This window comes from Lampris incognitus, chromosome 5, assembly GCF_029633865.1.
Source record: "Lampris incognitus isolate fLamInc1 chromosome 5, fLamInc1.hap2, whole genome shotgun sequence".
Lineage (NCBI taxonomy): Eukaryota > Metazoa > Chordata > Actinopteri > Lampriformes > Lampridae > Lampris > Lampris incognitus.
Genome location: NC_079215.1, coordinates 61,385,481 through 61,410,620, shown reverse-complemented (window position 1 = coordinate 61,410,620; position 25,140 = coordinate 61,385,481). Strand labels below are relative to the sequence as shown.

Sequence of the window (25,140 nt, the reverse complement as noted above, 5' to 3'; positions counted from 1 at the left end):
GCCCTAACTACAGAAGTGTGATATAGCCTGGACACCAATATTAGCCCTGAGTAGATAGTTGGTTTATTGTCTTTGAAAGTAAATTGTTTTTCAAGTCAGGTGCATCAAACAGGATACACATAAGAAAGACAATATACTGTAAGACAACAATGATTTTAGAGACAGGTATCAATGACAATGATTCAATACTTTTCCCCTATAGTTGCTGTCCATGCAAACTGTTAATGCTAACGCTAACTAGTGCTACTCTAGTTGCTGTCCATGCAAACTGTTTATGCTAACGCTGACAAGTGCTACTCTAGTTGCTGTCCATGCTAACTGTTAATGCTAACTCTAACTAGTGTTACTCTAGTTGCTGTCCATGCTAACTGTAAATGCTAACTCTAACTAATGCTACTCTAGCTGTCCATGCTAACTGTTAATGCTAACTCTAACTAGCGCTACTCTGGTTGCTGTCCATGCTAACTGTTAATGGTAACTCTGCCTAGTGCTTTCACCATCATGACGTTTTAGCTGACGACTGATTGTCATTCAGATAACTGTCTTTTATCCATTTTATGCAATGATTATGGTATAACCCTAATAACAGTGTAATAATACACATACACCTTACGAGGAACAACCATTTATTGACATCAAACACTGGAACATATACGTAAATATATGACATTTTTCTTTGCCTTTTAGGCTTTGTAATCACTTTTGTAGACAAAGCCCATTACTGAACTAGACAAAGAAATTACATATTGCTTCCTCCAAGTTAACCACCGGGCAGAATAGAAAACTAGCAGTACTGGAGATCGCTGAAGAATGGATTGAAAACTACTAGTATAGAGAGTCCTGTCAAAACTATCAGTCAGCTTAGCAAGCAGTGAGTTTGCACAACCAGTGTATTGTACATGAGTGTGAGGGCAGTGACTGAGTAAACATACAAAACCATTAGATAAACCTTCAAAATGTAACTTCAGGTAATAATAAACAGACTGCAAATCCAAAATATTAGCACAGCTTAGTGTGCTACAGGCATCCAAGCATTTTTCTAAATTTCTCCATCTTGAAAAGATTGGTATTCAAGGAGGGGTATTCACAGTTTATTTATCAAATATTGGTCCTGCCTGCTCTGCCCAGCCCCTGCCTTCAGTCGTTGGTCTGTTTCCAGGGAACACCGCTTGGCTTTCTGCTTCCCGGTTTGGTCAAGGTCCCCTCCCCTATGAGCTCTTGCCATGGACCCAATGTTTCCTGTCTGCTCCTCACTCTGCCAGCCTCTCATCTTGCCTGGCATTAAAAGACTTGTTTTACTGAAACCCTGCCTTGAGTCTGTCTGTGTTGGTATATTGGGTTCAGTCTTGCAGCCCCAGTTAACGGTACGATCTGGCCAGTATGGACGCAGCCACCACAGACGGGCCCCAGCAAGCGCTCGCCAATCAGGACATACTACTCGGGTAGCATGACAAGACCCTGAGACCTGTTATGGACCAAATCAGTGCCGTTGTGCAGTCCCTCATTGACCTCCAAAGCAATGTGGCTGCCCTGAACTTCCCTGTAGTGTCCAGTTCCACACCCCTGTCTCGCAAACCATCTATCCCTGCTCCTGAGCGATATGATGGTGATCTCAGGGGTTTGCCAAGCCTTTCTGTTGCAGTGTTCTCTAGTTTTGGAACAACAACCTCATACGTATGTATGCCAGTGAGAGAGAGCAAAAATCACTTACGTGATTGGGTTGCTCCGAGGTCCCAAGTTTGCCTGGGCAACCGCGGTGTGGGAGAGGCAAACCACTGTCTGCGCCATGTATGCCAGCTTCACTCTGGAGATGAGGAAGGTTTTTGATCATCCAGTTCGAGGTAAGGATGCAACAAGGCAGCTCATGTCTCTCCGGCAGGGTAACTGTAGTGTGGTCGAAATTGAATTCCGGGCTCTCGTCGTGGAGAGAAGCTGGATCCATGAGTCTCTCCAGGAGACGTTTCAACATGGGCTTAAAGAAAACATCAAGGATAAGTCGTGTCCCGGGAGGAGCCTAGTGGGCTCAATGAACTCATTGCTTTAGCCATCCAAATCGATAACCGCCTTCAGGAGCACCAAAGGGAGAAGGCAAAAGCAGTCTGCTTTTGTCTCCTCCATGCCTATTTCATCTGTATTGATTGCTTCTGTTCCCCAGACTCCACCCAACCAGGAACCCATGCGGCTGGGCCGGACTCGCCTTTCCACAGAGCAATGTCAGTGGTCGTTCAACCTGAGCAGTTGTCTATACTGCTTGTCTATACTGTTGTCTATAGCCGCTGGCCGGTGCACCCAGCAAGAGTCAGCTCGGCAGTTGTGGGAGAGATACTGCTGAGCTGAACCACTTACTCCTCCCTCTCTCGCCATCAACTGGAAGCCACTTTGGTGTGGCGGGGCCAGCATTGTCCTCTGTCTGCTCTTCTTGACTCCAGTGCTGATGCGAGTTTTTTTAGGCCAGCAAGTGGCCAGACAGTTCACTCTGGACACCACTCCCATCGACCCGCCTCTGGAGGCCAACTCTCTAAATGGCCTTGCCCACGTCACGGAGAAGACCATTCCTGTCCTCCTCCATCTCTCCGGCTACCACCAGGAAAAGATCAATTTTCACATCATTGACAGCCCCCATTTTCCTGTAGTTCTTGGGCACCCGTGCTTGAAATACCCCAACCCAAACTTCAACTGGATCATGGGTAGGGTTAATGCATGGAGTTAATTTTGCCATCGTAACTTTTTGCACTCAGCCTCTGCTCCAACTCTCCCCAGTTTGCAGTATCTTCCTGAGCCACTAGACCTCTCCACAGTTCCCTCAGTATATCATGATCTATCCTCAGTTTTTAGCTAACACCAGGCTCTGTCTCTACCTCCCCGCCGGCCCTATAACTGTGCCATAGACTTGCAACCTGGAGTGCCTCTGCTCAGCAGCTGGCTTTACAACCTCTCCTGGCCGGAACAAGAGGCCATGGAAACATACATTTGTGACTCCCTGGCTGGAGAGATATATGCCCCTCTTCTTCTCCAGTGGATGCAGGGTTTTTCTTTGTAAGTAAGAAAGATGGCCCACTTAGACCATGCATTGTCTTTCACAGCCTTAATCAGATTACTGTTAAGAACAAATATCCGTTGCCACTAATCAGCTCTGCTTTTTTCTCCCTCCACGGTGCCGTGGTGTTTTCTTTCTAAGTGGGATCTCAGCAATGCCTACTACCTTGTGTGCATGCGAGAGGGGGATGAATGAAAAATGGTATTTAAAAAACTTCTCCGACACTTTAAGTACCTAATTATGCCATTCGGCCTGATGAATGCACCTGCTGTGTTCCAAGTCCTGATAAAGTCGGAGGGTAAAGTTGCAGTGCCATCGGTGCAGGCCAACCTACAAGGCTGCTGGCGCATCTGGAATCAGGCCTGCGCTGCCCTGCTCCATGTCTCCACCCAGTCCCAGGTTAACCGTCACCGCACCCCAGCTCCTGCGTATGTCCCTGATCAAGAGGTGTAGCTTTCCACCAAGGACCTGCTGCTGAAGGTGGAATCCAAGAAGCTCTCTCACCACTTCGTTGGTCCTTTCCCAGTGGACAAGGTTATTAACCCAGTGGCAGTACGGCTCAAACTCCCAGCCGTCCTTCAGGTGCACCCCATGTTCCATGTCTCCCATCTGAAGCCCGTCTTCTCCAGTCCCTTGTTCCCCCCAGCAGTGGCCCCTCCATGCATGGGATGGCAGCCCAGTATATCCCATCCGGTGGCTTCTGGACGTACTCCATCGGGGCCACCCTGTAGTAACTGGTGGATTGGGGGGGATATGGTCCTGAGGAATGCTGCTGGGTCCCTCAAAATCACATCCTGGACCTTCCGCTCATCCGAGCTTTCCATGAGCTCCATCCTGACAACCCCGTGGGGGGGGGGTGACAAGCCTGTGGGGGGGGCCTCCCAGGACTCACCCTCTTTGACCCAGTCTCCCTAATTGTCTCCCTTATCTTGGCTACTCCCCCTGCCCTAGTTTCGCTGTCTCCTGTTTGTGTGTGTATGTGTCTTCAGGATTGGAGGCAGGTGTTTGGCAAGCAGAGCAGAGGTACACCACCTGCATCTCATTTACAGCAATCAACCCTACCCCTTATGTACCCAGCCTTGCCACATCCACCTTGTCAGACCGTAGTGCCTGCGCAGTTCAGCCTACACTTCTGGCCTTTATGTTGCGACATTGCCTGTTTCCTCATCTAGACCCAGCTCCCCATGTTTCCCACAGTCCTGCCTGCTCTGCCCAGCCCCTGTCTCCGGTCGTTAGTCTGTCTGTGTCGGCATATTGGGTTCAGCCTTGCAGCCCCGGTTAACATGAATTGTTTTTGTTTTTCTGGAATCTCTAAAAGTGCTGTTGTTGTTGGCTTTGGGCAAGAAATTCAACTTTTAAATGGAAAATAGATTGTCTTGACTAAAACTTACCAATGTCATGTGACCAGTGTGAAAGGTCACATGACCAGACCAGCTTACTACCTGCTTGGTAGAGGCTAGTTCCCATCAATGCAGAGAACGGTCAACTGAGCATGCGCAAGTACTCGTTGCCTCCGTTGTTTGGGTAGGTTAAGGTTAGGGCTAGGGCGGGGTTAGGGTTAAAGTTAACTAATCAGACGCAGAGTAGGGGTGGGTCTTCCTAGAATCCTAGCGCCTGGATGCTACGCGGGGTGTGTGGAGGCATGGTAGAGGCATTTCGCGCATGCTCAGTTGACCGTTCTCTACTCCATTTCCGTTCTCTGCATCGATGGGAACTAGCCTCTACCCTTCCTGCTTGCGCCTCAGGAAGAAGATGTCTTCCTCAGACTTCTACAAAAGGAAGTAAGTGAAACACCTTAATTAACAGATAGAACTATAATATTTGGTACATATATTCTTTAAAGGCTGTACTACTGAAATATATTGAGAATTGTACTCCTGCATATATATTTTGGTCGTAAGAGGTGTAAATTTGTTAATGGTCCCAATTGTGACTGCAGCCCAGTATCACGCCAAAACATGTAATTCACCCGCCGGTCCAACGTGTCAATGTCACGGTTTGCCTCGCTCAGGCGTGAAAAGTACACGCGTATATGACGGTGCAATGCCAGCAGGGGGCGATGATTAGCACAATGCCAGCAACTCCCCACGGAGGAAAAGAAGCATGCAGCATTTTCCAAAATCCCTCCCCATCAGGTATACGTGGCTGCTATATTTTTTAAAATATTTTTTCTGTTGCTTATGAGTGTTGTCATGTTAATTACATTTCATTTGGCGGTAGAGAGTCGACCCCTAACCCTAATCATCGCCCCCTGCTGGCACTGCACCTTCAGACACGCGTGTACTTTTCACGCCTGAGCAAGGCAAACCGTGACCCTGACACGTTGGACCGGCGGGTGTATTACAGGTAGACTATGAATGGCGATGCAGAGGTGAACTCTCTGGAGGATGAGACAGATGTCCATGAGAACTAATTGGTGTTCCCCACCTCCCACTCCTGCAGTCAATCCATCTGATAGATGACTCAAAGGCCAACAGCAACCCTTCCTACAAAGTACAGCCCATCTTCAGTGCACTGAATGAGTCTTACAAAACGATGCCATAGTCAAAATGGTTGTCGGTTGACGAAATTATGATACTTATTGTGGCAGGCATGTTGCAAGCATTCATCAGGGGCAAAACAATCCGGTTTGGATATAAATTGTGGAGCCTAGCACCCTTTGCTGCATGGCATCCCCTCTCTTTCTACTATCACTATCCAATGAAAGCAGAAAATTCCAAAAAAAAAATCCTGACAGACTCGTTGGACTATAATGACATAAATTCAGTGTTCAATACGAAGCCCCGTCGTCTCCTGCTGTAATCATCAGAAGTAAGCTAATGTACAATTTCAGACTGTAGTAGCCTATTTCAATGTTAATGTTTATTCGGGTTTTGGTTTACTGTTTATTGCTCCAAAGGGGTGTGGTTAGCGCGGTCGCCTCACAGCAAGAAGGTCCTGGGTTCGAGCCCCGGGGTAGTCCAACCTTGGGGGTCGCCCGAGGTCATCCACTGTGTGGCGTTTGCATGTTCTTCCCGTGTCTGCGTGGGTTTCCTCCAGATGTTCCGGTTTCCTCCCACAGTCCAAAGACATGTAGGTCAGGTGAATTGGCCGTACTACATTGTCCCTAGGTATGAATGTGGGTGTATCGGCCCTGTGTGATGGCCTGGTGGCCTGTCCAGGGTGTCTCCCTGCTTGCCGCCCAATGACTGCTGAGACAGGCTCCAGTATCCCCGCGACCCTGAGAGCAGGATAAGCGGTATGGATAATGGATGACACCTTTTATTTTACTTTTACAGTGTTGGATTGTACGTGGTGTCTAGTTTCCATGTCCCGGCTTCTGTTGGTCATAAATCAATGAGCCACCCTCACATGAGCTTGCCAACGGCGGTTTTTGTGTTATTGTAAGTTGAAACGTGTTACGTGAACAACAGTAATAGTTATGAAGTAAATTCTAACCATGTCTCATTCTTCTGTGTTGCATATGTTGCTGTTATGATTTTAAATGTGTAAATCGGTCTAACTGAACAGTTTGTATGAATTCTGACTACGCTGTTTTCCACCGGTCACTATTGTGACCGAGTATAAAACCTAATATTTCACCAACTTAACCAACAAATAATCAAAAAGGGCATCAAGTTTGTGTGTTGGGGAGGTCAAAGGAGTAAAATGCATGTACTCAAATTGCAAAGAAACATTTGGGAATAAACCGGTTAATTTCCTCAAAGCTTCATATTTTGTACAATAAGCCATTAGCACATCCAGTGTGGGTTTTTCTAGTTCTGTGTTTTTTCTGTATTTTGTTAAACATCAGTTTGTGACGTGTCTAAATAGACCCAATCAGAGACACAGAAGTAAACGAGAACACATTCCTGAAATGGCCAAGTGCCACGGATAACGTAGAGTCGAGTCTTTTGTGGGCACTGGTTTTTGTACAGTGTTACTGTGACGTTACAGCACTGTGACACTTATTTTGACTACTGGGGAAAAGGCACGGTGGTCACGGTCTCATCAGGTAAGAGAAACTCTTATTTCTGATAACACACACACATCTTCATTTCTTCAACATAACACATTTTAGGGTAGAAGCAAGTTTGGAATTTGTGGTGTTTTTCTGTTGGGATTAAGTAGAGATGAAATGAAACGACTGCACCTATATAATCTGGCGGTCACATGTTGCTACTGTAAAACAGTAGTTTTACTGCTCATTTACAATCTCATTTATCAGCAGTTGCAAAATGTTCTGTGCTGTTATAGTTGCCGGTCCACGGCACTACCGATGTGGATACTAGGTAGTGATAATGCCGGTAACGGTAGTTCTGGTTGGCCGTGTGAAATGAATTGTTTAATGATGATAGCTGGGTGTTAACTACTCACTAGTAACCGTTTCATCAGGTAAGACTTTTAACATCATGCACAGTTTGAAACCCACACTGATTATTTGCTCAGGATTTAGATTTCTCTACTTTGTGTTTGAGCGGCCAGAGGCAGTTTGGTTGTGTTGAGTTGGCAAATGTCAGGTTCAGATTTCTGCCGTTGCAACGTAATGTGTTTAAAATGTTAATTAAGTGTAAAGATACGCAGCACAGTGCTGTCATTATTATCACTATTATCGTTATAGAATAGCTTACTTAGGAAAGTACGAACTAGCAAGCGTTTTTCTTTTTTTTCTCACTTAAGTTTTTAAAAAGATATGAACAGAACAGTAAAATATACAAACAGATAGAAATAATAATGAAAAATAACAGTAAATAGTTGTCTGGAAATATTTCAATATTCAAACAAATATTTTAATTAGGCATTAATTTAGTCGGTGTCATTTCTCATATAAATGTTCAATTTTTCAGTTCTTTTTAAATATATTCTAGCAAGCGTTTTGCAGTGATAAATATTCCGCTTTTATATCTAATTGCTGGTAAAATCAAAGCAAAAGGTATTTTCTGTGTATTTGCTACCAGACAGCCTTCACCAAAGCCGAGCTTATCCAGGGGAAACTTCAGTTTAAAAAGCAGAATGCAGTGTTTCAGCTGTGTAAAATGTGGAAATTAAAATGGGTTGTGTGATGTGCAGTATAAGCTACAGCAATGCCTAAGCCAATATTTGACAGTGTCACAGATTCCTCTCTGGTTTTCCAAAGCCTGAGTTAACCAACACTTTTTATGTAGCTTGAGGAATGTTCAGGGGACTTTGTTGAGTACATAAATGGTAAAAAATATTACTTTCAATATACTGCTTACTGGTGTGAAACTAACACGACCTTTGTTATCACAGGGAGGTTGTTGTGCCCCTGTTCTAGTCGAGCAACACCAGAATGTGTGTGACTTCCTGCAGGAGGACTTGTCAGTAAGAGAGACATGTAATGTGTGTATTGCTGTTGTAAGGACGGTTTGTCTCTCCTCTGTCAGCCACACCAAAGGCCCCTACTGTGTTTCCTCTGGAGCAATGTGGCCCCGAGACCGGAGACACCGTGACTCTCGGCTGCCTCGCCACCGACTTTACACCCGCCTCACTGGGCTTCAGATGCACCAACGCCGAGGGAGTTGCCCTGCCTGATGTACTTCAGTACCCCGCTGTTGAGAAAAACAGGGCTTACTTTGGAGTCAGTCGGGTCCGCGTGCAGCGAGACTACTGGGACGCCAGGAAAGTTGTCAACTGTGTTGTTGAGCATTCAGCAGGACAAAAACAATGCCGCCTTCAGAAGAAAGGTGAGTTACTTGTAGATGATAAAAAACTCAAACACTTTTTTAATCCAACATGTGAGTTGGTTTAAATTACATTTATTAGATCAGTACTTCGCATATAATGAAGAAATTTCTGTTAAGTATTTTTTACAATTATCTTTTCCTTACAGAAATGTTTAATTGTCTTCTATATTTCTAAACAGAAATGATTTCTAATGCAAAAGTGTATGTGCAGAAAAAATTCATAGATATATTGGATTTGACAAAATATAAGAAAAAAATGTAACAAACAGAATATCTTATGTCATCCAGCTGTTTTTTTAAGTGACCAAAGTAAAAACAAGGTTCAGTATTGAAATCAATAACTGATTTAGGTGTCTTAGAAATATCTGCAAAGTTACAAAGCTATGTTGTTGTAAGAAAGATTGGAACAGGAACAAAGGAAACACAAAGAACCTCATGATAGTTGTAATTCCATGTTATTCAAGTTGTACTGCGTCAGTGGCAGGTTGCAGCAAGTTGTACTGTGTCAGTGACAGGTTGCAGCAAGTTGTACTGCGTCAGTGGCAGCTTGCGGCAAGTTTTACTGCGTCAGTGGCAGCTTGCGGCAAGTTTTACTGCGTCAGTGGCAGCTTGCGGCAAGTTTTACTGCGTCAGTGGCAGCTTGCGGCAAGTTTTACTGCGTCCGTGGCAGCTTGCGGCAAGTTGTACTGCGTCAGTGGCAGTTTGCGGCAAGTTGTACTGCGTCAGTGGCAGGTTGCGGCAAGTTGTACTGCGTCAGTGGCAGGTTGCGGCAAGTTGTACTGCGTCAGTGGCAGGTTGCGGCAAGTTGTACTGCGTCAGTGGCAGCTTGCGGCAAGTTGTACTGCGTCAGTGGCAGCTTGCGGCAAGTTGTACTGCGTCAGTGGCAGTTTGCGGCACGTTGTACTGCGTCAGTGGCAGGTTGCGGCAAGTTGTACTGCGTCAGTGGCAGGTTGCGGCAAGTTGTACTGCGTCAGTGGCAGGTTGCGGCAAGTTGTACTGCGTCGGTGGCGGGTTGCGGCAAGTTGTACTGCGTCGGTGGCAGGTTGCGGCAAGTTGTACTACATCGGTGGCAGGTTGCGGCAAGTTGTACTGCAACAGTAGCAGGTTGCGGCAAGTTGTACTGCAACAGTAGCAGGTTGCGGCAAGTTGTACTGCGTCAGTGGCAGGTTGCGGCAAGTTGTACTGCGTCAGTGGCAGGTTGCGGCAAGTTATGTTGCGTCGGTGGCAGGCTGCGGCGAGTTGTACTACATCAGTGGCGGGGTTGCGGCAAGTTGTACTGTGTCAGTGGCAGGTTGCGGCAAGTTGTACTACATCGGTAGCCGGGTGCGGCAAGTTGTACTGCGACAGTGACAGGTTGCGGCAAGTTGTACTGCGACAGTGGCAGGTTGCGGCAAGCTGTACTGCGTCAGTGGCAGGTTGCGGCAAGTTGTATTGTGACAATGGCAAGTTGCACTGCGACAGTGACAAGTTGCAGCAAGTTGTACTGCGTCGGTGGCAGGTTGCAGCAAGTTGTACTGCATCAGTGGCAAGTTGTCCTGCGACAGTGACAAGTTGCAGCAAGTTGTACTGCGACAGCGGCAAGTTGCAGCAAGTTGTACTGCGACAGCGGCAAGTTGCAGCAAGTTGTACTGTATCAGTAGCAAGTTGTACTGCGACAGTGGCAGGTTGCAGCAAGTTGTACTGCATCAGTAGCAAGTTGTACTGCAACAGTGACAAGTTGCAGCAAGTTGTACTGCGTCGGTGGCAGGTTGCGGCAAGTTGTACTACGACAGTGGCAGGTTGTGGCAAGCTGAACATTGCTGGAAAGGAAAGGCTTAAGCTTGCCCATGCAAACTGAGATACTGGCTCGTATTTTTTCCTCTCTTTCCATCCTAACGTAGGCCATCTGCACTTAACATATGCACCGTGTAGTAATATGTCTGCTTCCTTCCATCTACTTGCATAATCCTTTGGTTTTCTTATTGTTGTCTTCCTGCACTTTGTTTCACCAACAATCACAGTTCAAAATCCTGTTTAGTACAGCTGCCATGGCATGGAAATCTTCTTACCGCAGTATTAGAGGAGAGTAATATTGCAGGTTTAATAATATTACAAGTCGTGGGGGGGTCAGTGCAGCCGTTCCAGACTCGCGTTTACACCAACACGTACAACGAATGTACAACACATACATCAACAAGTGTCAAACTCCCTCTTTAAGAAATGTTAATAGGCAGAAGATAGCTATCGAATGTCAACAACAAGCGGGCTTAAGCTAAATACTTATTTACCCGCTCATTTATAATCTGTTCACATGGGGCTTTTAATTTTTGGGGAGGCCCAGTAATTTCTTATAATTGCAGAGATCATTTGTGAATTGGAGTTGTGTTATGTGTGTTACCTGCCCCCTGCTTGACCCCATTCAAAACGGGATTATCAGGCTAACTGATGGACTTTCTGGTCATAATTCGACAAGCGTGTTCATGGCACGCGCAACTCAAATACACCACAAAATGCTGAATATTTAACAGGTCTACCACAAGAAGTCAGTCAGTTGGTATCAAACTTGCAAATCGTAAAAACAAATAAGTACGTAAGTTGCATCGCATTGCTTAAAAAGTAAAGCCATGTTTACTGGGGGAGTGTGTGATTTAAGTCAAGAAAGTATTTGGAGCCGCTTGGCAAGCCAGTTCTCCAGCAGGCTAAAGTAGTCCAGTTGAAATGCACCACACAATAATGTAAAAGCATGTGGTACAGTTAGTTGTTAGGCTGAATTTGAGTTACTTGTTTTTTTTCCTCCTCACAGATGTGCATTTAGTTGTGGTTTCTATTTGGTTTGTCTGTTGTAGTTTCAGAGGAAGTTGAGCCTCTTAGTGTTAACTGAATGAGGGACACTGAGAGGACAAAGAGAGCAGATTGTGCACAATGTTGGGCAGCGAAGCTCTCAGAGAATATGGGAAAGGCTGCTAGGATGGTGATGAGGTTGTTGCTGCAGGCCGACTGTTTAGTCAAGGGCAGGTTTCCAGCTGTGTGGGACTCTGTCAGTGTTAGCTTGTATGTACAGTCAATGGATATGCAGAAGCATGTACTGAAGCCCCGCCCCCTTATTGATTTTGTATATGTTGTAAATTTTAAAAAAATCCACATTTACACTCTAGTGACAACCAAACATGTTGGGGGGGGGGGTGACCAGTTTAAGCTCTTACTAACACGGCATAAAAAGTTAATGAATATAGTTTTAGTCTCTTACCCTCCACTTTAGCACATTTATTGCCCTTAGCTTCTGCATATATATCATTCTCTGCTTCTGCATACATATATCTGTGTATGTTTGTTTTTCAGTCGAGTTTCATCAGTTGCCAACTCTTAACGTGTTGATCTCTCCTGAGATGAAGAATGAGAGATCAGCTTCCTTCTCCTGCTTTGCCACTGATTTTTCACCAAATGCTCATGAAATCAAATGGCTCAGAGACGATGAGGAAATCCGTGACAAAATCTCTGAGATCCAGACCTCCTTTGAGCCCAAACGTAATGAGAATGGGACTTTGTACAGTGTCGTAAACTATCTCCAGGTTGATAAAAGTGCTTGGACGGAATCGGAAGCCAAGATTACATGTGTGTTTAAGCAAAAAGAAGAAAATGTCAACAAATCTGTGGACTATAATACCACACCGGGTGAGTAAACCTATGGAAAGCAGAAATGATCATAATTGCAATTCTAATGATTTCCCAGCTGTAACAGTTCAGTCTTGCTTAACCACTCTTCTTTCTACAGGTTCCACCACATGTAATGACCCATGTGTATATGTTGACATTGAGATCTTGCCCCTCAGTTTGGAAGACCTGTTTCTGAACAAAAAAGCTAAACTTGTGTGTGAAGTGCTGGAAAAACAAGGATCCGTTGAGTCTGTTGAGTGGCAGGACAAAGATGGGAAACCTTTAAACAAGGACAGTCATAAGAGCAGCCGAGGACCCCACAACCTCTACAGAATTGAAGTGGATGTCCTGTTTGAGGAGTGGAGCGAGGGGATGGAATATTATTGTGTTGTTGAACACAACGACTTAATTAAAGCTGTAAGGGAGCGTTTTCAAAGGGACAAAGGTGAGAATGTTTTTGGTTACAGTACATGAAAGACTAACAATGTATTGTGCTGTCATTTAGTGCATGTTTTACATATAATATATTTTAATATTAAATGTCAAATATGTTAACATATCTATAAAATATGATTGCTTATGGCAGGAAACAGGCTTGTGCTGTCTGTCTCATAAAGAATTTACTTGAATCACTGGATTATTTATATATACACACACACACACACACACATATATATATGTTTGTGTGAAGCATTCTCAGTTCTGGCACTAAGTTGTGATTGTTCTCTCATGCTTGCAGGAGAAACGATTAAGCGGCCATCTGTTTTTCTGCTGAGTCCAGTAGAACAAACTAGTAATGACGTGGTGATCCTGACTTGCTATGTGAAAGATTTCTACCCCAAGGAGCTTGTAGTGTCTTGGCTTGTTGATGATGTGGCAGCAGATCCAGCTACCTATACATTCAATACCACAAATCTTTTAGAAAACAGCGGATTCTACTCTGTATATAGTGAGCTTACGTTGAGCTTGGACCTTTGGAAGAAAAATGACAAGGTGTTCAGCTGCGTTGTCTACCACGAGTCTATGATGAAAACAACAGGAGTCATTATTAGGTCCTTTGTACAAAACACCAATGAAAAACCCAACCTGGTTAACGTCAGCCTTAACATCCCTCAAATTTGCAAGGCCGAGTAGATGTGATGTTGTGTCCATGTGTGTTTTGCTATGTGTGTGTTTTGTTTGTTGCCTGTGATATGACATGCTGTTTGTCTTTAAATGCAGAACTAAAATCAAAATAAAAAAGATTTACTTCAGGACTGTTTTGATGTATGTTCAATTCAGTTTGTATCCTCATTTCAACATTTTTGCAATGCCATATGTTTAGTTAACATACAAGTTGAAGAAAGTACACATCAGATGGAGGTATCAGCATACCAGCAGCTTAAAGTATAGTGACCAGTAGGCCATAGACATGTTTATATGCAAAATTAAATGCTCTAAAATGAAGCGTCTGATGCTCATCACTGACCATAAAAATGAAAAATCCCCCAAACAGCCTAACAAGTAAAGCCTAAATGACACTAATCTTAACAACTACATGACTAGATGACTAATAATAACTTATTAGTTGTTGTTTTCTGTTGTTATGGTGCATTTATTTGTACTGTATTGTCTTGTCTCATGTGCCCGTGTTACCTCTGTTGGTTTTAGCCTGTCAAAATAGATATCTTTTCAAGAACTAAATCACTTAGCCTGGGCTCCCAATACATCACTGTGTTTTAAGGACTCACAATAGTACTCCACAAGCCAAGCCACATGCATGCCATTATCTTTTCTTTTTATTTTTCTTTTGTAAAGAAGGGTCTTTCTAGAGCAAGTCAGGAATCACTGTTTTTGCCAACATCTCCATTTTATTATACAAATATGTATTGTGGACTTAGGACTAAGGTCAAACGTATTGTTCAGTTAGTAATCCATAATACACAAATGGAGAGCTGGGAATGAAAAGACGTAAGGCAGTCTGGTCACTGCCTCTTGCACACCTGAGTATTAGTTTCAAATACAGTCAAGTCCAAAGAATAAGCACACAAGAAGCACACAAAACCCTTACACCATGTGCACTCGTTAAAGCTGCAGAATAAACCATGTTCTTTGTAAGGCAACAGAATCAGTGTGAATGAGAAGACAGATTCTGGGTATATTTTCTGCGAGTGTACAAAGGGCACCAGGAACAGCTATCAAGTAATAATATTGGGTCGTGTAAGGATGTGTAGTCTCTATATGGTGGCTATTGTATGAAATTTTAATTTATTTGAAATTCAGTGGAGGACAAAGGTAAAACTGCCAATGTAACACCACGTTAATCTCTTCATGCAGAATTTATTTTTCTGACAGACAACCAGTGGGGTCACACCACAGAGACGGAGCAAGATAGCACCGGGAAAACAGCCATTACCTTCATCATCCTCTTCCTCATCACTCTGTTCTATAGCGTCGGAACCACTGCCATCAAGGTAGTGAGCCTCCATTACCAAACATTAAGGATGAAATAGTTTCTGAGACAGCATGGTTTGATAAGTTAGAGTTCAATATCTGGCATTGGTATATCATGCAACTTGGATTTAGCATATTTCCCGGACTATAAGTCGCTGTTCTTTTACTCGTCTGGCTGCTCCTGCGATATATATTCCAAAGCCATTTCATTCATTCATTATCCAAGCCGCTTGTCCCAACTGGGGTGGCGGGGATGCTGGAGCCTATCCCAGCAGTCATTGGGCGGTAGGCGGGGAGACACCCTGGACAGGCCGCCAGTCCATCACAAGGTCCTATCCCAGCAGTCATAAAAAGAGTCGTATTGTTAATTAGATTAACAATGAGGCGACACAATAACTCAGACGGATAGCACGCTGATTCAGCTTGACTGTCTTTTTACTGAAGGTCTTCTTCTGTGGTGTTACATGTCATTCAAAAGGTACGTTACAGCAGCAGCGCCACCACAGGCTAAGCCTAGTTACTACACATCACATCTCCCTCTTTCAAGCAGAACACCTGAACATGTAACCAAAGCAAATAAACCTCAGTCCTGTAACACCACAGATGCAGGAGGTCGAGTCTTCTTGTAGGTTACAGTAGTCCCCCTCTCCCGGAAGCGCGCCCTCGCGCTTAGTTTTTCCCGCGCGCTCTGAAGAGACTTATGAGGATCTGCACACTTCCGGACACCACAGCTGCCACCAATGTAACCGAGCATATCTTCCGCCCGCTGCGGGATTCGAACCAGCGTTGTACTGCACCACGAGGCGGAATCGCTAACCGCTCGACCAAAGGGGCCAATCTCAGCCAATCACAGCGCGTGTTGCAAAGATCAAAGGATGGCCAGACTCTCTCTATACACACGGCGCTGTCCTGGTCGCTGCACTAGCGCCTCCTCTGGTCGGTCGGGGTGGCTGTTCAGGGGGAGGGGGAACTGGGGGGAATAGCTTGAGCCTCCCACGCTCTACGTCCCCCTGGTGAAACTCCTCACTGTCAGGTGAAAAGAAGCGGCTGGTGACTCCACATGTATCAGAGGAGGCATGTGGTAGTCTGCAGCCCTCCCCGCATCAGCAGAGGGGGGGGGGGGGGCAGAGACCGGGACGGCTCGGAAGAGAGGGGTAATTGGCCGGGTACAACTGGGGAGAAAAGGGGGGAAATCACAAAAGAGAAAAAAGGAAGGAATAAATGCAGTGGGAGCAGGATTAAGAAAACAGTGCCGTGCAGGGGTCTACACCCCGAGTATACATAGACACCGAAGAGACTTGTTGTTTCCTCACAACATGTTTTTCTCTCTGAGTGAGACTTATACTGCGATTCCCTTGTGGTCCGGGAGATGTGGTAATGCAACACAATCCTGTACAACTACACACAACAACAGGGTTTGAATAAGGTTAAATTAAACAAAGAGAAACGATCAAGAATGAAAACACACAAAGCTGTTGTCCTGTGGAAGTGAGGAAAAGAAGAAGGATGATGTTATAAAAGATGGCTGAGACACAACACATGTCATTACTAGAGACACAACATAGTGATTCTTCTTCTGTTTCTGAGTCAGTATTTCTCTTCTTTTTCCTTTCCAGATTAAATGAAAACGTGGAAAAGGTGACGAGTGATTGCTTTAAAAAGTAATGTTTCACATGTTGGTTCTTTGTCTACTCATTTGTTCAGAATGTAAGTGTTCACAACCGTCATTTCTCTCATTCACTATGTCGGCTTTGTATTCTCATTGAAAATAATAAATGTGGAACTGAAGAAAATGATTTAGGGAACTGGTACTTTTTCTCTCCTACTTCTTCGAGTAGGTTCTCATTGGGGTCCTGTTGGCTTTTAAATGATCAGATCTAATTTAATATCTGCCTCTCATATTGGTGCTGGTTCTGCCTTTGAAACGTGTTTAACTGCAGCTTGTTTGCTTTGAAATGTGTATTTTACTTTGCACCGCCCCGCAGCTGGACTTACCAGACCATGTCCAGCTCTATATTCAAATGGACCGTTACTGCGGTGTGGTGGTAAAAACAGGCCAGAGAACTCAGTCAAGCAGCACAACAGAGAGAGAAGCCCACATGTAAATACTTCTGAGATATTTAGAGTTACACTTTAGTTCCCTATCTGGCAGAGCCAAACTTCACACCTGCTGTTGGCGACGCACCGCTGCTCTGTTCAGTCTTTCACTTCTGTTTTTCGGGAGCTTTTTTTGGTACCAGCATGTTATCCAACGCTTCCGCCTGCTTCCTGCCTGTTTCGCTCAGCCCTGCCCCGCTCTAGCTTTTGTGCAACAGCCATCCAGCTCCACCCGAAACTAAGCTCCTGCCACTGTGACAGTACATCTGCGCCCTCTAGCCTGGGTAACAAGACAACAGACTTAGTACTGACGGTAGACTTGGTGACATGTACACACATCACAACAGGTATGTGTATCTCCAGCGGCTCTGAAAAAGGGCCCGAGCCATCAAACATTCACGTTGAACACTCTAGATGAAAAGAAACGCTTATCTTATACATACTTCCTGTGTCTCAGTGCAGCGGGTTGTCCATCCGACCATCACCATGTCCCCTGACTGGAGGTGGGTCTCTGGGGCTGCAGAAGTGAGCCTTGTGTGCACCTACAGCGGTTACTACCCAGACGACCTAGAGGTGCAGTGGCAAATAGACAGCCGTGCTGTCGACATCGTTCCGGTCCAAAAGAAGTTTCAAGCTGTGGAAAAGGAGGGAAAAACTTTCAGCCTAAGGAGCCAGATTGAGTTGGACCGGAAAAACTGGACAAATGGCTCAAATGTCACGTGCAAGTCCAAACACCACGACGCCGAGTTGAGCAAATCAATCAGTATTTGTGCAAGTAAGTGCGGCTACTTCTCAGTGACGATGCAGCAGTGTCGTTGCTCCATCACTCCTCTCAACATACGCCTTTCACACTACAACTCCTTTAAAATGTACATTTAGGGGCGTCAGCAGAACACAACTGATGACAAAAGTCTAAACATTCAGAGAGAAGATGTTGAGCTTGGCAAATGCATGTTTGATTGATGAAGTTAAAGATAAGAAGTTACAAGAAGTAACATCCAGGATGTTTGGTCTGACTTGATCAATGCTTTCAAGTTAAATTAACTTGATTTTTGACTCGTTTGACCAGCAAATGATTTGAACGATAATCATGAGAGATGTTGCCACTGGATATAAAGATTTAAAGATATGATATGGCTGTTATGGAGTCAGATAAACACGACTTCGCTAAACAAGTGATCTTTTGGCAGTTTACCCTTCCTCCCCTCCTTGCATTCACCTGGAGACCCCCAGCTTCAAAACAGTGATGATGGCAAAGCCTGAGGTGACGGCTACGTGTGTGGTTGAGACTGTCTATGATGCCAAGGTGACCTGGCATGTCGATGGGGAAGAAATCTCAGCCACAAGAACCGTGCCGAACCGGACCGGCAGCAAGACCTATTTCAGCAGCAACCTGACTGTTTCCACAGACAAGTGGATGACGTACAGTCGCGTGACATGTAGGGCTGAACACCCCTGCTCCCCTCCAGCTGAAAAGACGGTGGATATAAGTAAGTCACCTGTACCAAATGATGTTCATGTGATATTTGATACAACTGAACTCTGCAGCAACCCCTGTGTTTGTTTCAAAGGGCTTACAGCGGACAGGGCCCCGTCGGTGCTGATCAGAAGATCTCTGCCACACTTGCTTCATGGAGAAGATGCCGTGCTGGAGTGTGATGTCAGACAACTCTCCTCTAGCGACCTCTACGTCACCTTTCAGGCCAACGGAAGTGACATATCTGAAAAACAATTTGTTGATCTTTCCAAAGCCACAGGCCTCACTTCAACCACTCTCCAGTTCTCAGTTCCAAAAACCCACCAGGGAAAAGACAACACGTTCACCTGCAAAGTGAACCAAGGCTTCGTCAACAGCTCGGTATCAGACTCAACCGGACGGATTTTTGGTAGGTGACCAGCTGAACTTCTGTTGTCAGTTGTGTTTAGTCTGTTGGTGTCCAATGTCTCTTTGTCAAACTCTTTCAATAGTAATTCTTGACTTTGTGTGGGGACATTTAGGTGACCTGTCAATGGAGCTTCTTCTGGTCCCCAGTAAAGACTCAGGACAACAGAAACTCTTGTGCATTGGCTGGGGTTTCAGTCCCCAAATCAAATGGCTTTCTGGGTCTCAGGACAGATCGGCATCAACTAAAGACATCTTATTAGGTGAAGACGGTCGTGTGGCAGTAATCAGTCATCTCAATGTGCCTCAAAACGAGTGGACAAAAGCAGTGGTCTTTACTTGTGAAGTCTCTGACAAGGTTTTAAATAAAACTGTCCGCGATGAAATGGGCTTCTGTTCAGGTAAAGTGAAACAAAAAGGGAAGTAAAAACCTACACTAACTGTAGAATAACAGTCACTACCCCGAAGTAAATATGAAAATATAGTGTTTATAATTCCACTTATAACTGTACATTCAGAATATTTCTAAATGTATTTTCATGATCAATAAGAGTTCCACGATGAGTCATCCAGTATTAAGGAGCTGTATTTTATATATCATTTGGTCTTTATTTAATGATATGCCAGTCAGACATGTACATCATAGTCTTGTTCACTTTGACAAGGAACATTTTTTTTTATTTTATTTTCAATAACAGCAGCATCATCTCGGAAAGCTGGTGTCTTCATTCAGGGTCCAGCTCTCCAGGAACTGCAGACGGATGAACAGTTGGCTTTCACCTGTCTTCTGGTTGGTCAAAATCTTGAAGATTTCTCCATCACTTGGAAAGTTGGTGGAAATAAGTCTCAGAGGGCATTGACTGAACCACGGCTGAGTCACGACAATGGGACGGAGACCATTCGTAGCTTCCTGAACGTATCAGCAAAGGCTTGGCTCACATATACACAAGTATCCTGTGAGGGGAAGCACCTATGCTCCACACAGGGTTACGAGACGCACATAAGCAGAAGTAGAGGTATCCTTACCAACACAAGCATAAAGTTGACCTGCAGCCTCAGGCCCCGGTCACACCAGAAACTGGCAGTGCAAAAGAATGTTGCGTGCTCCTGTGGGAACAAACTTGCTGACCAAAAAACACTCGGCACAGTGAAATGAATGGAACATGGTGAGACCATCCAGTCTTGCTTCACAACCAACTGCAAACCACGCTGCATTTCTCTTGTGTAGTAATTTATCTTCTGGCAGAGCACAATAGTTAAAACTGGATGATTTAACGCTAGTGAAAAAGGGAGCTTCCTCCATTTTGGATCCTCACTAGCCACTGCCCCATCAGATGCCAACGCAGTCCAAGCAGTTCTGCTACTGGTTGACAGTGTGAATTTGCATGTCAGAGTTCCTCAAAGCTGAACTCTACGTGACGTCATCGAGAAATTTACTTTGCTACCGGATGCAAATCCACTGATAGCAACAGTTTCATTCAGAGTAGTTGGTTTTGGCGGGAAACATCCCTGTCGTAAATGCTGGTGTGACCAGGGCCTTAATATTGCAGGACAAACGGGTGGCATCAATAATCAACCCTGCATTAATACCTCACCATTATCTAAACTGTCGCTTGTGCTCCCATAAATGAAATGATGGAAATGAAAAGAGCAAAATACTCTGCTCATTGTTGTCTTCCTTTTTCCTTTCAAAAGATCCTAAGCCGCCATTTGTGAAGATAACAAGGCTGAATGACACGGACCTGCCGGGCTCAAACATGGAAACGCTCATTTGCCTTGTGACTGGATTTTCCCCCTCTGGCATCTTAGTGTTTTGGGAGAAGGACGGCTTGAGGCTGCCAGTATCACAATATACTATCAGCCCTGTCTGGAAATACACAGACAGCAACACCTTCTCACTGAACAGCAGACTGAACATATCCCGGCGGTCCGAGAGGGACCAGGAAGCTGCATATTCCTGTGTAGTAAAACACGAGTCATATGAGGAACTATTCAAAAGCACAGTACAACCTGTGTTTGGTAAGCAGCAAATAATAATATTTAGTAGAAGGAAGCATTAGCACTTGTAATGTACAGTTGTCTAAAAGAATAGTTGGGTTTCCAGGGTTTCTATTGTGTATCCTACTTAGACAAAGTCAGACAACTCGTGGGTGTATGTGTGGCTGTGCTTGCAGGGTGAAGGTAGGTTGACAGGGAGTCTGGCCTCGCTGAGCTCAGCTGCTGCAGGTCTACCGGGATCCTCTTAAAAGAAGGGAAACACACTTTCTCTGAAACCGAGTGTTCATACTTGTTACTCGCTAGCCTGCCATTCACCATTTCTCTTCATTCTACGAATGGTCCAAGTAGATATCCATCATCTGAGCTAAGCTAGGCTAAACTCACCGTTCAACGTACCTTCAAACTACACGCAGATATAACAGGGCCTCCGGGTGGCATGGCGGTCTATTCCATTGCCTACCAACATGGGGATTGCCGGTTCGAATCCCCGTGTTACCTCCGGCTTGGTCGGGCGTCCCTATAGACACAATGGGCCGTGTTTGTAGGTGGGAAGCCGGATGTGGGTATGTGTCCTGGTCGCTGCACTAGCGCCTCCTCTGGTCGGCCAGGGCGCCTGTCAAGGCGGAAGGGGGAACTGGGGGGATTAGCTGATCCTCCCACGCGCTACCTCCCCCTGGTGAAACTCCTCACTGTCAGGTGAAATGAAGCGGCTGGTGACTCCACATGTATCGGAGGCGGCATGTGGTAGTCTGCAGCCCTCCCCGGATCGGCAGAGGGGGTGGAGCAGCGACCTGGACAGCTGCACAGTGCCGATTCCGGTTTCTACTGCAGTGGTCATACTAGTTTCCTGTTTGTTGGCGCGTGCTATTGACAGTGGCATATTTTCCGCGATGCCTGCAAGATTTGCCGTGGATCAATGTCAACGACATGCACACAACTGTCGACAAACCTTCACCTGCACCTCCCAGCAAACAGGTGAAAAGGTTCAAGTTGTACATATCAAGTTACGGCCACCATTATGAGGACGAGCAGACGAGCAGACGGACGGGATTGTGGACGTAACTGGATATGTACAACTTGAACCTTTCCACCCGTTTGCTGGCAGGTGCAGGTGAAGGTTTATTGACTCAGACATCAGGTTTAAAAGGCGTTCCCGGAGCAGCCGGAAGGTTTCATTTCACTGGGTTGAACATACTTTCTCATGGGTGTCATACATAGTTGATCTTAATTCTCTATATTCAAAGAACATTTATAAAAGTGACACGTGTTCCCCAGCTCCAGTGACACCGAGTCCACCTTCAGTCACCCTCCTCCATGGTCCTGGCGAGCTTGTGTGTCTGGCAAATGGTTTCAGGCCTGCACCGGTGAACATCAGCTGGTTCCTTGATGAGACTACAGAGTTGTGGAGCTACAACACCAGTGAGCCACACAGAGGACCACAGGGGGACTTCAGCGTCCAGAGCCGACTCCGCCTGCCCCCTGTTGACTGGCCACTCGGGGCAGTCTACACTTGCAGGGTGACACATGTTACCCTGACACTGGCCTTAAATTTCACCAAACCAAGTAAGTAAACGACTCATTGACACGTCACACGAGAAGATGAAACGGTTCTCCCACAAAATATCAAAGCTCGACCAGAAAGATGTCTCGTGCACTGGCGCCACGTGGTCCCTGTAGCCCGCGGCCGTGAGCCACGGTAGTTTGAACTCTTCTTGCTCTGAGCTGAAAGGGGGAGATGTGGGTTTCTGCACTGTGGGGTAGTAGGGCCTCATAAAACCCATTTTACTTTTTTCTCCATTCCGTTTTATTTTTTCCCAGTTTCGGGATTTCCGGTTTTCTTTTTTCCTGGATTCTCTCTTTTCTTCTTTGTTTAACTGTATAGATTTAATCATTTAATCACTGCCACTTGTCCCATGTCCCCTCGGGGGTGAATAAAGTAGTGCTGGTTCTGATTAACCGTCTAAATTTAAGTTTTTACTTATTTTACCAGTTTCTTACAAGATATCGTTGTATAATAAATGTAAACAAGACAATAAAAACAATCATAAAATGTTAAAATGCTTCCAAAAAGGGCTTCAAATCTTAGAGACTGGGTGGACTTAACACAGTCGACCTGATAAAGGACAAACTCAGTATTCTATAAAATAATGAGCTCTCTAACGGGACGATGGGCTCAGCACTACTGTAACAACACCACATCTTGCACCACAGGACTTCACCATGGACAGGAGTGGGACTTGCAGCGGTCACTCGCTGCCTTCTCCTTCTGTCGTCGCCTCTTGTTCTGCTGCTTAGTGGCTTCTGGACTTCACCGGTACACCAGCACACAACTGCTTGGACAAGGACAGATCATTGTAATGATCACGTGACCATACTGGGCCTGTCCCATTACCCGCACCTAAGTTACCAGGGTTCCTAGTAAGCTAGGCCCTACTTGACTTGCATTTTCCTGTCTGTGGTAAGACGGCAAGTGTGGGCCAAGGCTGTGCAGAACTTGTGAAACAAAGTCGCACACTGAGGTGTTGTTGTCACCACGTCACTCACGCTACAGCTAAACACTTGTTTTAGCCACCGGCAAGCTGTGGGCTGCTGACTTCAAGATTATTCAGTGACATCTGCTCTCAACTTTAACACACTTACTGACTCACGAGGCGTCTGGGTAGTGTAGTGGTCTATTCTGTTGCCTACCAACACGGGGCTCGCCGGTTCGAATCCCGTGTTACCTCCGGCTTGGTCGGGCGTCCCTACAGACACAATTGGCCGTGTCTGCGGGTGGGAAGCTGGATGTGGGTGTGTGTCCTGATCGCTACACTAGCGCCTCCTGTGGTTGGTCTGTTCAGGGAGGGGGGGGGTTACTGGCAGGAATAGTGTGATCTTCCCACGCGCTACGTCCCCCTGGCGAAACTCCTCACTGTCAGGTGAAAAGAAGCGGCTGGGGACTCCACATGTATCGGAGGAGGCATGTGGTAGTCTGCAGCCCTCCCCACATCAGCAGAAGGGTGGAGCAGCAAGCGGGACGGCTCGGAAGGCTGAGTTTGTTACCTCAGCCTCATTTTTTTGATTAGTCATCAAATATTCAACAATGAGGTGTAGTAAATGTGTAATAAGCTGTGCTAAGATGATAACAGGTGTTAAAAAGATAGCCTACATTAAAAACACTTCTTGTCCGTCGTTTCGGCAGCCATTGTTCCTCCAACACCGGCAGCAACATGGCGGCTACACGTGACTCTGGACACTGTTCTGGAGCGGTATCAGCATCAGGGTGCACCCAGTGTCGGTCACGTGGACTGTAGGCTGAACGCTTTTCAGATGTAGGACACACTTGGACCACATGGAAAGGTGCACTTATGACCACAGAGTTTCAGGGGTTCTGCATTTTACTCCAGACCCTCTACACACCGAGACCCCGTCTGCAAGCTCTGCAGAATGTCCAGGCCTCTGACGGGCGATGTCGTCCACTTTATACACATGGACAACGTACATACACCAGTGTGCTGCATGACAAATGACTTGCATTGTGAGAGCATGTTACCCCTGCAAGGGGTAAAATGTCCCTTCAGAAACATCTGGGCAGGGGTTTTATGTCTGTGGTGCAGTCATTTCATTAAAGATGGTCTTTAATTCAGCAAACATCATCTACTGTTACAGAACTTCTAGACCATGTGTACGTTGACCAGAACCAGCATGATGTTGTTATTCAAGATGTGGAGGAAGAAGACTGGTACATGGCCTTCACTTTCCTCCTGCTCTTCTTCATTTCCCTTCTCTATGGAGTGACAGTCACCCTCATAAAGGTGAGCATATGAGCAGCGGCTCTGAAGGGCTTTGGCAGCATTTTGTGTCACTGGTATGATTTACCTCTGTTAACATGAATACATGCTGGTTATATGCAGGTAAACTATTTATCCATATTCATTATGGTCTAAAACGTAAGACAGCACCCATCCTGATGTGTTTCCAGCCTGCTGGAACTTTCTGGTATCACAGCAGTTACACATGCTGTTCAGTTTTGTGCCAGAACCAAGATGAAATCAGAATAAGACAAACAAGATGTTGATATGGTGTCTTATGATATCTGAAGTGTGTGTGACTTCAAAAAATGTGTTATTTTTAGTTCATTTCTGCACATATCTTACAAAAGACCATTTACATTTTTTAATATATATTTTTCCTTTCAGACTAAATGACATCCCAAGACAGATCCAACGGATTCCTGTCTATGGCCGGAAATGTGGATTTTTTTTTCTTTCCTTTTTAACGGGCAGATATATACGTATATATAAAGTTTACCCATTCTCTTAATGTTTGTTCATGTAAGCTGATTTGAGTAATTCCATCTTGTACAGTCGAACCCGCTTCAGTGGAGAACAGCCTGA

The 25,140-nt window shown here is 45.3% G+C and overlaps 1 protein-coding gene and 1 gene segment (V, D, J or C); both read left to right on the top strand.

Moving 5' to 3' along the window:
• Window positions 1-13,607, top strand: part of LOC130113250 (Ig mu chain C region membrane-bound form-like) — a 406,488-nt gene extending 392,881 nt beyond the window's left edge. Inside the window, 5 exon segments of the C gene segment in view lie at window positions 6,985-7,031; window positions 8,422-8,721; window positions 12,040-12,372; window positions 12,473-12,799; window positions 13,094-13,607. Coding sequence covers window positions 6,985-7,031; window positions 8,422-8,721; window positions 12,040-12,372; window positions 12,473-12,799; window positions 13,094-13,488 — 1,402 coding nt within the window.
• LOC130113067 (uncharacterized) overlaps window positions 1-25,140 on the top strand; it is a 1,140,561-nt gene extending 1,115,421 nt beyond the window's left edge. The window contains exons 16-22 of the mRNA XM_056280578.1: window positions 18,075-18,770; window positions 18,883-19,167; window positions 19,465-19,782; window positions 20,462-20,785; window positions 22,040-22,327; window positions 24,413-24,558; window positions 25,111-25,140. Coding sequence (XP_056136553.1) covers window positions 18,075-18,770; window positions 18,883-19,167; window positions 19,465-19,782; window positions 20,462-20,785; window positions 22,040-22,327; window positions 24,413-24,558; window positions 25,111-25,140 — 2,087 coding nt within the window. The remainder of the gene's footprint in view (window positions 1-18,074; window positions 18,771-18,882; window positions 19,168-19,464; window positions 19,783-20,461; window positions 20,786-22,039; window positions 22,328-24,412; window positions 24,559-25,110) is intronic.